Source organism: Gobius niger, assembly GCF_951799975.1.
Source record: "Gobius niger genome assembly, chromosome: 3".
NCBI lineage: Eukaryota > Metazoa > Chordata > Actinopteri > Gobiiformes > Gobiidae > Gobius > Gobius niger.
Window position 1 is genome coordinate 7423248 of NC_136854.1, and position 12160 is coordinate 7435407.

The following is a 12160-nucleotide window of genomic DNA, read 5'->3' on the forward strand; positions in this document are numbered from 1 at the left end:
AGTGGAGGGTGGTGTACCTGGCTCTTCTCCACATGTGTGAGGGTATAGTGGAGGGTGGTGTACCTGGCTCTTCTCCACATGTGTGAGGGTATAGTGGAGGGTGGTGTACCTGGCTCTTCTCCATATGTGTGAGGGTATAGTGGAGGGTGGTGTACCTGGCTCTTCTCCACATGTGTGAGGGTATAGTGGAGGGTGGTGTACCTGGCTCTTCTCCACGGAGGCTGTGTGTTTGTCACACATGGCGCTTATCTCCATGCCCCTCTCTCTCTCCTTGTCTCCCTGTCTGAAGAACTCCTGCATGATCCTCTCGGTCCACTGGCGATAAACGGGGAGGGGCTTGGTGGGGTTACTCAGGTCGGCACAGTGCACCATGTTCCGCAGCACCTGGAGAACAGTTACATCTACATCAGGGTCATTTTCAAGAACAGGCCTTTTCCACAGCATGGAGTGAATTATTAAGATTGTACATGTTTGAAACCCATCTAAACACACCTTCTTGCTGTGAGACTAGACGACATCTCAACACAAAAACACACACATTCCAGTCTCAGAAAGTGTGCTGGATCAGAAACAATAGATGAAGATGATCAAGAAAATGTGCGCGTTAAGTAGTTTTATTGTTACTTACAGCACCTTGTCTGATGAAGGGCGGTTGCTGAAATGTCCCTACTCGTGGTGTTGGTAACAATAAAACTTTTGGGAGCTATTTAGTGGTGCAGACATTTTATTGATCATCACTAGAAAACATCTCAGCCAATGTGCCAGAAACTTTTGGGTTGACAGTACCTGCATGCGCTCATTGTATTGGTCAAGCAGCAGCACTCCAGAGCTGGTCACTTTCTTGGTCTCCACCATGGTCTTCAGGTCCCCCAGCAGGGTCATGTGTTTGGACATGTCTGTGGCCAGCACCTGCAATACCAGCACAGCAGCCCCCCTTCAGACGGACACATCAATAAATATATATTGATGTGAGGGTGGAGCCCTGTGAAGCATAGAGGCTTTCTTTGCCAGTTTGGCACATGCGCATTTGGAGCAAGTGACGGTAGAGCGGTTCAGCCCTCACAGGTACAGACTGTCGTTGTGTCCTTGAGCAAGATACTTCACGCTTCTTGGGGGCTGGGTAGTAATAAGTTTTAATCTGTTGTTTGGGCCTAGGCTTCTGTTTCTTTAAAGGAATAGGCCACTGTTTTTTAATACTGAGATATGTTCTTACCTTAGCTTAGACGAGTTGATGCGTGCTGTCTGGTCTTTACGCATGCCCTCAGTCTCGTAAACACGTAAACAGAGCACAGACGGCGTTAGCATAAAGCCTCTCCTCCTCTCCTCAATGGCCCCAAACGGGAGTGAAGTTAGAAGCAACCAAGCTCTTCCACATATTTGCACACCTATACTACTATATTGCAAGGCGTAGTAATATTACTAGTTTACCTTTTTATCTGCTTAGAAAATCAACATGTTTAATTTTGTTTAGCTATACTTGGATTGTGTAAAGGCTCAAGCAACCATATTTAAATAGGGAAAAGTGGAAGAGCTTGGCCGCTTCTATCTTCACCTCATTTGGAGTTAAAGAGGAGAGGAGGAGAGGCTTTTGCTAACGCTGTTTGTGCTCTGTTTACGTGACTGAGGGCACGCATGAAGACCAGACAAGGCATCAACTCGTCTAAGCTAAGCTACATATCTCAGTATTTAAAGCAGTGGCCTATTCCTTTAAGAATCCCATGTATACCAGTAGAGGGCACGTTTGGACTATACACTTGTAAAGGGTAATATAAGCTCATTATGTGTCGCTTTGTAGGACGGCGAAGTGAATCAGGGTGGACCACTAAAGCAATACGCTCATTTAGGCTATTACTCTTCTTTTTATCAAATTGCAATGGATACAGTGTATGCCTATGGTGACAATAGAAATGTACCCCACCACATGAAATAGGCGAGGTAACCCAGCTTCCGCAGTATTTATCCATGCAGAGAGATGGCTGAGTGCTGTGTAGTGGTCTCACCACGTCGATGACCAGCTTGCGCAGGTTCTGTCGCTGCCTCTTGCTGAGGTTCTGGAAGATGTCACAGTTGTCCTGGTGCAGCAGTTTGAAGCCCACAGCCAAGTGATGGTTCTCCAGCACAGACTCATCGTTGTACATGAGGGCCAGCTCTGAGTCTGCAGACGGCACAGGTCAGTGACGACTAACTGTTTTTTTTACATTCTTCCTGTCAATTTCCAAGTCTGACCTGCCAAAGTGCCTGCCTCTAGTTCAGTTAACTGCCTCTAGTTCAATTAATAATCATGATGCAGTTTGTAACTCACTTTCCAACTTTATGTATCTACTGGGAATTCCTGTTTAACGTATTAGAGCAAAACAAATGGTTGTGATCCCTTTGTGAGTGACACAGCAAATTTTTTTTCCTTCATTTCATATCACTTTCCCAGGTCATATTTCTGAGCTCCGTGGGCACATTTGAAAGAAAATAATGTGTATAAAGCATTAAAATTTTCTCTTCAAGTAAGACCACTCCAATCAATCTAATCAAGCACGGGCATGACTGGATTCAAGGATATTTGATCTTAGGCCATTCCGCCTTTTCGATCTCCAATCCCGTCAGATCTCGGAGGGTTAAGCAGGACGGGCCTGGCTGGTTTTTGGATTGGAGACCGTTTGGGAAACACCTGGAAGCCTGGGTGAATGTAGTGAGTGAGTGGTTGGTGGTGGTCGGAGGGGCTGATGGTGCCACAAACTGGTTGCCTCGCTTCCGTCAGTCTACCCCAGGGCAGCAAGGGCTAAAATAGTACCACCACCAAGTGTGGAGTGAATTAATCATGCAATGTATTAAAGTGGCTTTGAGTGTCAAGAAAAACGCTAAAGAAAACCAATGCATTATTATTACTAGTTCGAGTCATTCTGACTTGCCAAGTAAAAGAAAATCTGCCAATGGAGTTGGATTTTTTTAATTATTATTATTATTTCAAGTAGAATGAGACCATGTCTTATGTGTAGTGGTGGGCATAGATTCATTTTTTAAATCAAGATTACTCTCACTGTAATCTTGGAATTAATCTATATTAAAATTACTCATTTGAATTCTGCCGTAGGCATTCAGAATATGTGTGCTACCCAAATAATTACTAAAAGTAAGTCTTTTGAGAACGTGTTTCTCAACAGGCTGTGCATTAGACCAGGGGCTCATCTCCTGTTTTCAAAATGCATCACAAACTGCTTAAGAACATTCTACTATGATAATTGGTGATGAAAATAATTCATGTTCAATAAGATGCACTTGTGTTTACTAACTGTTTATTCAGTTAAACATGAATGCTGAACTGTAGGCCTACATAAGAGGTTGTGATGAGCTGTGTACAGTAGCTTTGTGTCAATCAGTTTCTCCTTCTTCCACCGGTCACTCAGGCTGACCAGCTTGTTCACATTTTCTGGTGACAAACTAGATCTCCTCTTCTGCACAATATGGCGGCTAAAGAAAAAAGTCGATCGCATGTGAGTCCCCAAGTGTTTCCGGGCAAGACAAGAGGAGACAACAGTGCCTTTCACGCATCAGCACCAGTGAACACTGACCAACCGGACTTACAGCTGAACTACATTAAAACCCACCGTTATTTCCTATGCAGGTCAAATCAATACTTGTCAAAACATCCCTCAGTTCATGCACTGAATTTGGATAAACCATAAAAGGTTATTTGCTCAACAGCCTGGTTAATAAAAAAAAAAAAAAAAACATTCAGTGGTCAGAGAGTGACTTGTGTGCATATTGAGGGTTTGGTGCTCACTGGTGTTGATGAGGAACTGGTTGGAAACTCCGGGATGGTCCACATCATGGATGGCAGCAGCGAACAGAGCCGCCAGGATCTCTAGGTCTGTGAACACCGCCTGCAGTCACACAAACTGGTCAGAAGGAAGGCAGGGCCGAGGCCCTCACATGATCCCCTGTATGACTCACGTCCAGTGCAGGTGTGGAAAGGAGCACATGCGCGGACTGAGTCACATCGGCAGCGTGCAGACTGTTGTGGTAGGCTACATTCCCGTGGTAGTGGTCCTCCAGGGTCATCACATACGTCACAAATGTGTCCACGGGGATCCGGAAGGTCTTCAGCAGCTCTCTCTCCTGAGGACACAGGCAAACACAATTCATTCTCTTCAATGTCAAGAGACACAAGTGTGTAATTCATGAAGAAAAAAAAATCTCGAGTTCAAGTTCAAGTTTATCATATGCATCAAGTACAAGGTACACAAATCAATGACATTAGTTTTGTCCTGGTGCTCTCTCTGCTGAACAAGAAAACAAATCTACATATACAAACATGTATATAATACAAACAAAGCATTCCAGCAATAAAACGCAAATAACGTCAGCTCTTCTTTAGGCTAATGTTCATGAGCCTCTCCGCCTGAGGATAAAAACTCTCTCTGAAAATAGATTTCTGAGTTTTGAGGCTCCGCAGACGTCTCCTTTTTCAGCTGTGGGGCACCCCGACACGTGCTTCCCCCAGTCCATTGGTGCCCCAACATATTGTTTTGTTATAGACCTAATGTCTAATATGATAAAGTGTCTCACATCAAAAGAGCTGTTTCAGTTCTAATTCAGCAACATTGATAGAATGTTGATAGCCACAATAACCTTTTAAAAGAAGTCACTTTTAATTAAAAATCCATATAAGCTGCAGCTGGCTTAGGGCCAGGTCAAAGCATTTGCAATGCAGCTTTGTCATTGGACAACAGTAGAAGTCTGAGTTTTACCTGGAAAATACCGTACATAATGCAGCTGAGCGGTCGGTTGTTGGTCAGGTCTGCCACTCTGAAGATGTTGAAGTTCCACCTGTCCAGGCTCTCCAGCTCCTGTGAGGCACCCAGAGAGGAGGAGTTTAGATGTTCTGAGCCGACACAAACACAACCTGACATTAGGCCCAAGAAATACAATGTCATCTTCAGAGATGACAGATCTAAACTCTTCTGTCGAAGGCTCCTACAGGACAGTATGTGCATGTGTGCGTGTGCATGTGTGTTGGGGCGGTACCTTGGCCAGCTCGTCCTCCTGGTCCGTGCTGACCCCGAAGCGGGGCATGGAGGTGCTGGACAGGCTGGAGCTGTGTGACAGTTTCCTCACTCCACTGATGGAGCTCATGGGCTTGTCTTTTAGTGTGGGGGAGGGGATCTCCACCTCCACCTGCTTGTCTGTACACACACGCATTATTCATAATTATACCATGCCATACTGTGGTATGGTAGGCAGATGACCTTCTCACCTAGGAAGGTGCTGGAGATGTACTCAGACACTTGGTTCCCCGAGCGGCTCATCTCAGACAGGTGTGACAGCTCTCTGTTCAGCATCCGCTTGAACTGCAACACAAGGAGAACATCAGGACTTTCAAGTATCACAGTGTCTTTAAGTTTGCAAAGTTACCAAAAACATACTTATAGCCATTATTGTACATGAAAATGTAGTATTTGTTTATGAGACAGGCCCACAAGCACTGTTTGAATTGACTGCATGAAAACTCATTCATTTCAGCATAAACAGTTGTGCTCAAAAGTTTTACATACCCTGGCAGAATCGTTGATTGTTTGACTATTTTTCAGAATATGAAAGATAACACAAAAAGATTTTTTTCACTCATTGTTAGTGGTTGTGTTTTTAATACTGTGTATTGGCCCCTTTAGCATCAACGACAGCTTGGAGGCTTTTTTTGGCAAAAAGCCTCCGGTTCCTGTAAGTTCCTAGGCTGTTTTGCATGAACTGCACGTTTGGGCTCTCCCCTCAGTGGTTCAATGACACCGAAGCCAGCAGACTGAGATGGACACTAACGGGATCTTCACTTTATTCTGCTGGAGCCAGTGGCATCAGCGAACCAGCTCCAGATTTCACAGTAGGTATGGTGAACATTTTTGTTCTTAACAAGGCCAATGGCCTATGAAAAAACTGTTCCGAGAAAAGACAAAGTCTCGGTGACATTGCTGTCAGTTGTGCACTCAGACCATGGAGCTGTAGGCTCAGACTAACTGGCTAACGCCATGCTGCTGTGTGCGCTCGAATCATTTCGAACTGCACAGCAGCCTGGGGACCATGGCCGAAATCACAGAACGAGGAGGGACGGCAAAACGATGACGAGCAATTCTATATACAGAAGCTTGTAGTTTATTTACGGATTAAAAAAAACAACGTTTATTTACGGATCCAACATGACAGCAGCAGACGCGATGGTATTTTTCTTCTAAATAGTTTAGCTCAAAAGTTTACAGCGGGTACGTCATACGTCATCTCATACGATGATACGATTGGCAGTGGCTACGTGCAGACGCATGATACCCTTTTTTTTTTTTCCGTATCGCCCAATAAGCGACTATGGACGATCGTAAACCACACTTCTCCTACGAGAAAATGAATTGGTGGTCCCCAGACTAAATATCACTGACTGTAGCGCGAGGGAGAGAGGGGGGTGCAGCCTGCCGCACGTGAGGCAGGTTATACCCGTAATTGTTACGTTGTTGTCATTCAACAGAATAATCTCATTATATTTTTGTTGAGAAAAACAACACTGGCATACAGCCTCGAGTTTCTCTGCCAAGTGGAAAGTGCTAATGTCATGCTAGTCTGATGCTGTTTGGATGCACTGCTGAATGCCCACACTTCCTACTCTACCTCCAGTGGTCCGTGTTGGGAAGAGTACTTTGAAAATATTTCAATATTATATATATACAAATATTTTAGAAAATTTGCCTTCAAATTCCATTGTAATGCATTCTATTAGTTTATAATATATTAGTATAATTAAAAACATGTTACACTTGTTACAGCCTGTTATGAACTTATTTACCATTAATCAAGCACTAATTAAACTCTCTTTCTCATCTGTTTAATATAAAGCTAAATTTGATCAAATACCGATGTATTGGCAAGGCAAGGCAAATTTATTTATCCAGCACATTTCATGCACAAGGGAACTCAATGTGCCTCACAGCAACACCAAAAAACCCACACGATAAAAAACAATAAATCAGATCAATCGATACAGTTCAAAAAGGGATAAAAGATATAGAATTTCAATATTTACATATTTGAATTTTTATATCAAAATTGGGTAAAATACAGTCAAGTGGCATAGGCAGCAGTAAATAACCATGCTTCCAGCCTGGACTTAAACATTGTAAGAGTTGAGGCCTGCTATACACGTCCTCACGGAGGCTGTTCAAGACCTTTGCTGCATGAAATTGAAACGCAGCCTCACCATGTTCAGTCGCAACTCTGGGAACCACCAGGAGACCCCTCCCTGAGGATCTCTGGGCCTGCAATGGTTCATATGGCTGTAACATGTCAGAGATGTACTTTGGTGCCTGACCATGAAGAGACTTGTACACAAGCAGAGCTACTTTGAATTAGTCTCCCCAAGTCTGTTTTTTTTTTTTTTTTTTTAGCAATGTTTAGATGATAATAGGCCGCTGATTGACTTAATATGACTGTTAAAATTCAGGTCTGAGTCCATGATTTATCCGGGATTTCTAACTTGACTTTTCGGTTCCATTGAAAGCGGGGGCCAAAGAGAATTATCTCAGTTTTATCTGTATTTAGCTGGAGAAAGTTGTTTTGCATCCTCACACTAATCTGTTTGATACAGTGACACAGTGAATCTACAGGCCAATTTTCACTCTCTGTCAGTGAAACATAGATCTGAGTATCGTCTGTGTAATTGTGATAGGATACATTGCAACTTGGATATTAATTGACCCAATAGAAGCATGTACAGATTGAACAAGAGGGGCCCCTGAATTGACCCCTGGGGAACCCCACAGGTCAATGCCATTCTGTCCGAGACACAGCTATTAATCCAGACACAGTCTTGAAGATAGGACAGAAACAGCTCAGCAGCCTTTTCCGAGATTTCCATCCAGGTTTTAACCTCTCTAGTAAGATCTCATGGTCCACTGTGCCAAATGCAGCGCTAAGGTCCAGCAGAACTAAAACTGTGACCTTGCCTACCTGATGTCGTGTTTAGCCTGATGTCATTAGTCACCTTGATCAAGGCCATCTCAGTACTGTGAAAGGTATAAAGCCCGACTCAAAGACATCAAAAACATTATTTGCAAGAAGAAATTCTGTAAACTGGTCACACACAGCTTTCTCCCTAAAATGTCAGATTAGATATAGGCCGATAATTATTCATTTCTGTGGCATCAAGACCACTCTTCTTTAGCAGAGGCTTAATGACAGCTGTTTTTAGGGCCTTTGGGAAAACTCCAGTCTGGAGTGAGGTGTCAACTACGTTAGTGAGTGGTGGTAACAAACTGCTCAGCACAAACTTTAAAAATCTAGTTCGTAGTTCATCAAGGCTACATATACTAAATTTAGTCTAGAAATAAAACCGTCAACTATTTTGTTAGTGACCAGTGTAAAATGTGTCGCAATGTTACCATTTGTACTTAAGCATTTATTGTATTTTTCATGGCTTGGACCTTGTCATGATAAAATATAGCAAACTCATTGCACTTCGTTATGAAAATGAATTCTTGGGGCAATGGAACAGGGGGGTTTGTGAGTCTGTTACTGTGGCAAACCGAACACGAGAGTTACCATGGCAATTTGCAATAATTTCTGAAATTTCTCCCTTGCTCTACTCAGAATCTGGTTGAACACATGTAGCTTTTCTTTATGAACTTCATAATGAACCTGGAGCTTTGATTTGCGGCATGTTCATTCAGCTCTCCGGCACTCCCTTTTATGTTCCCTGCCCGAATCTTCATTTCCCCATGGCGCCTTTTGCTTATTTTTAACCATCCTAACTCTAACAGGGGCTATTTTGTCCAAGACATGTAAAACACTTGATGTATAAAAATTCAACAGATCATCAACATTTGAACAGGGAGAATCTGCAAATGTAATCGTTTCTATAAACTGCTTGTTTTGTCATTCTCCTATCAATTTTGCAAATAAAATACAAAAGTTTTAAGTTTAGCAAAATCATAACTTTCTTATGTACAGGTGTTTTTTTACACTGGCGTGAGGGGGAGCGGAGGTGAAGGAGCGTGTCATTTTGTCTGCCTGGTTCATCTTGTGCTGTAACTGCTGTCACAGCATCATAAATGTGTAGCTTTGTGCTCGGGGCGGCGAGGAACAGCGCCCCAAGCATCTAACCAATGGCGCTCTACTATGGTATAAAAACGTCACTGTATATCATTAATTCAACCAATCAGAGACGCGCAATAATAAATCTCCGATGGGCGCTGAGGCCAAGCGCCCATCGGAGATTTAACAGGTGAAAGACGAGGAAGCTCTACTGTAAACAAACACAAGTAGCTCGTTGTTGGAGCGGCTCTGAGCTCACGGACGATCGGAGGAAAAACTTCTCTAAGAGACCGGAGAAGCTTCGTGTTGTTTCCTGAGAGGAGGTGAAAGGATTTAGTCAAACTAATGGACTTGGGACAACTTTCTTCCGTCAGATGTCACGTCTAAACGGACTTTCCTGGAGGTAGCATGACGATGCTAACTAGCTCGTCTGCTTTAGCTGCTGCTTGTTTATCTCACACTTTGGGACAAACCCTCGCTGACTTGGACACTCATGTCCCAGGACGTGGACATTTGATGGAGAGAAGATTCAGGACCATGAGGAGGAGCTACGACAGGAGAGGGGAACGTCATTCATTCACTGAGGGAAACAGAGGTGGAGCTCCAGGTGCTACAGGAGGAGGAGGACTCTCTTCACAACGTAAGCTGCACATTATTTCTGAGCGGATCATTTGTCTGACGGTTTATACAGGTTTAAACCTGTGGCTCTGAGGCTCATAATGAAATCACAGCAGGTCTGGGACTAAAACTGTACATGAAATCAAAGAGGAAACACCTCCCGCCTTTGTTCTGGTTCTGTTGGTACAAAACACAAATCAGTGGTGCAAAACACAAATATGTATAATAATGTGTAATGTATGACTATCATTACACTTTAGTCAGAAATTATTTATTTTTTTGTTGAATAAAACTAAACAATAAGTTTTTAATATATTCTACTACATAAAATAATATTAAATGCCCCAAAGATAACTTTCTTTTTTAAGTTAAAAACAATGTTTATAAGTATCTTCTAAAATATAATTGAAGGTAGGTAGAGGCAACAGCCCCCCCTGGTTTTCACATCACCAGCCGCCACTGCTTTCAACTATTCCGAAATACAGTTACTCAAAAGGAGTATTCTGAACACATATTTTAAATGCATGGATTCTGTTACTCACTCACTGGGGTGTGGTATGAAAATGCTGAGTCAGACTGAAGTGGGGTCATCATGATGTCACCTTTCTGGTTACCACCAGTTTATCAGAGCCACTCAACAAAAATCCTAATTGCACTTGTTATTTATGTCAGATGAAAAGAGCAAATTACATGAGTTTACACTAAAGTGGCCTATAATGGATTGGCAACAGTAAATACAGTATACAGTTTATCAGCAGAAAACCACTGGTCGAAGTGTTTTGTTCCATGTTGAACAGGATTACTCGAATAGAGTGATGGCCAAAAATAGTGGAGCTCCGGAGCTTGTATTACTCTTCCTGAAGCAGATTGCTTTGAAGAACTGCAACGGCCTGACCAGCCATACTTACTTCTTTCTGTTCTTTATATTCCAGAGTGGGAATGGCAACAATTATTTATTTTTGTTGTTATCTGGCATGCGAGGCAGCTGCGCCCACGTGACTAAGTGTCACTGTCTCAAAAAGCAATGAAAAAAGCAAAAACATCTCTCTTAAGCTCAATTCCCCCCTACGTCCCCTTAAAGTTGACTGTCACTGTGAACTTTACAGACTTCCATCTGGTGCAGAGTGCTGCAGTGGAGTGACATGTTTCATTCATATCACTGAAACTGTGATTTATTTCACGGCGCATGCAACACTTTCTTCCTCTGTCAGCGTTCAGTGCATGTTGTGAACAACATGGAGACACCTGACAGTCACCGCACACACCAATGGAAGACACAGAGGAGCATGATATTAGCTCTTTGCTTTGCCGTGTCATTACAGCAGCCACAGTGCAGCGGAAGTCATCAGACATTTTTATGGAGGAACAGGGAATTTTCTTGCTTCGACTAAACTATTTTAATGCATTCATTTTGATCGTTTTACTGCATTTTAATGCATTTATTGCGTTAATGCAATGAATTCCCCACCAATGTTCTGATCATTCAAACCACAATATCAGACTATTACATTTTTGATGATCAATATCAGGTTGTTTGAGCAAATAATCTACCTGCTACACACATCGAGTTGGTCGGGTTGCAGTCGTGTTAATGAGAAGTCGCAATGATAAAGTCTTGTCTACGGTGGCGCAGTGGTTAGCTCTCGTGCCTCACAGCTCGAAGGTCCCGGGTTCGATTCCCACCTGGTATGTTCTAATGCTGTGCTCTCCATTTGGTCTGTTTTGAACAGAACTATGGTAGAGATTGAAAGTGTTCTATTGTGTCTGCAATAGTGTCTGCAATTGTTTGCATGTTCTCCCCGTGTCTGTCTCTGTCTCCTGTGAAATGGGGCAGCGCCTCCTGTATCTGTGCTACTTTATGCCATGCACCATGATCTCGTGTACTTGTACCTTTGTAGAGGCCATCTCACTGACGGAGCGGTGGGTTTGGATGGTCTCCAGCTGGTCCAGGCACCAGTCCAGCTCCTCCAACGTGTCCAGGGCCAACTGCTGGTACTGCTGCTCCGAGAGGGACACGCGTGGGGAAACCCCGCCCAGAGGGGAGCGCCTGGGATAGACACAATAGAACACTTTCAATCTCTACCATAGTTCTGTTCAAAACAGACCAAATGGAGAGCACAGCATTAGAACATACTTGAGAGTCGTTGTGGAGACATTGGCGAGGATGGTGAAGTTACTGCGGACTGAGCGGAGACTGGCCAAAACCTACAGTGCAACAGAGGAAGGTATCAGTCAAGGCAAACAATGCAGATAGATGCTAAATGTGTCTGGTATCTGGTAAATCTGTGCTGACGTGTTTTCCAGATGGCACAGCTCAATTTCACACACACAGTAGTACCCAGAAGTGCTGTGTGGTACTCATGGGTGTAAGATCTAGATACAAGGTACGTCCTGAATGAAAACAAAATGAAAACAAAGTGCTTATGTTTGACTGACAGGGACCTACAGCTTTCAAAAAGGTCAGATTGTGTGGGGATTAGCA

At 43.2% G+C, this 12160-nt stretch overlaps 1 protein-coding gene across 1 annotated transcript in view; it reads right to left on the minus strand.

The window, feature by feature from the left end:
• Positions 1 to 12160, minus strand: part of LOC306961006 (3',5'-cyclic-AMP phosphodiesterase 4C-like) — a gene marked incomplete at its 3' end in the record, with an annotated part of 49664 nt that overhangs the window by 1858 nt on the left and 35646 nt on the right. The window contains exons 7-16 of the mRNA XM_079553615.1: positions 11813 to 11883; positions 11569 to 11725; positions 5249 to 5342; positions 5020 to 5177; positions 4743 to 4841; positions 3946 to 4110; positions 3776 to 3875; positions 2001 to 2155; positions 787 to 909; positions 202 to 384 (exon numbers count right to left, since the gene is read on the minus strand). Coding sequence (XP_079409741.1) covers positions 202 to 384; positions 787 to 909; positions 2001 to 2155; positions 3776 to 3875; positions 3946 to 4110; positions 4743 to 4841; positions 5020 to 5177; positions 5249 to 5342; positions 11569 to 11725; positions 11813 to 11883 — 1305 coding nt within the window. The remainder of the gene's footprint in view (positions 1 to 201; positions 385 to 786; positions 910 to 2000; positions 2156 to 3775; positions 3876 to 3945; positions 4111 to 4742; positions 4842 to 5019; positions 5178 to 5248; positions 5343 to 11568; positions 11726 to 11812; positions 11884 to 12160) is intronic.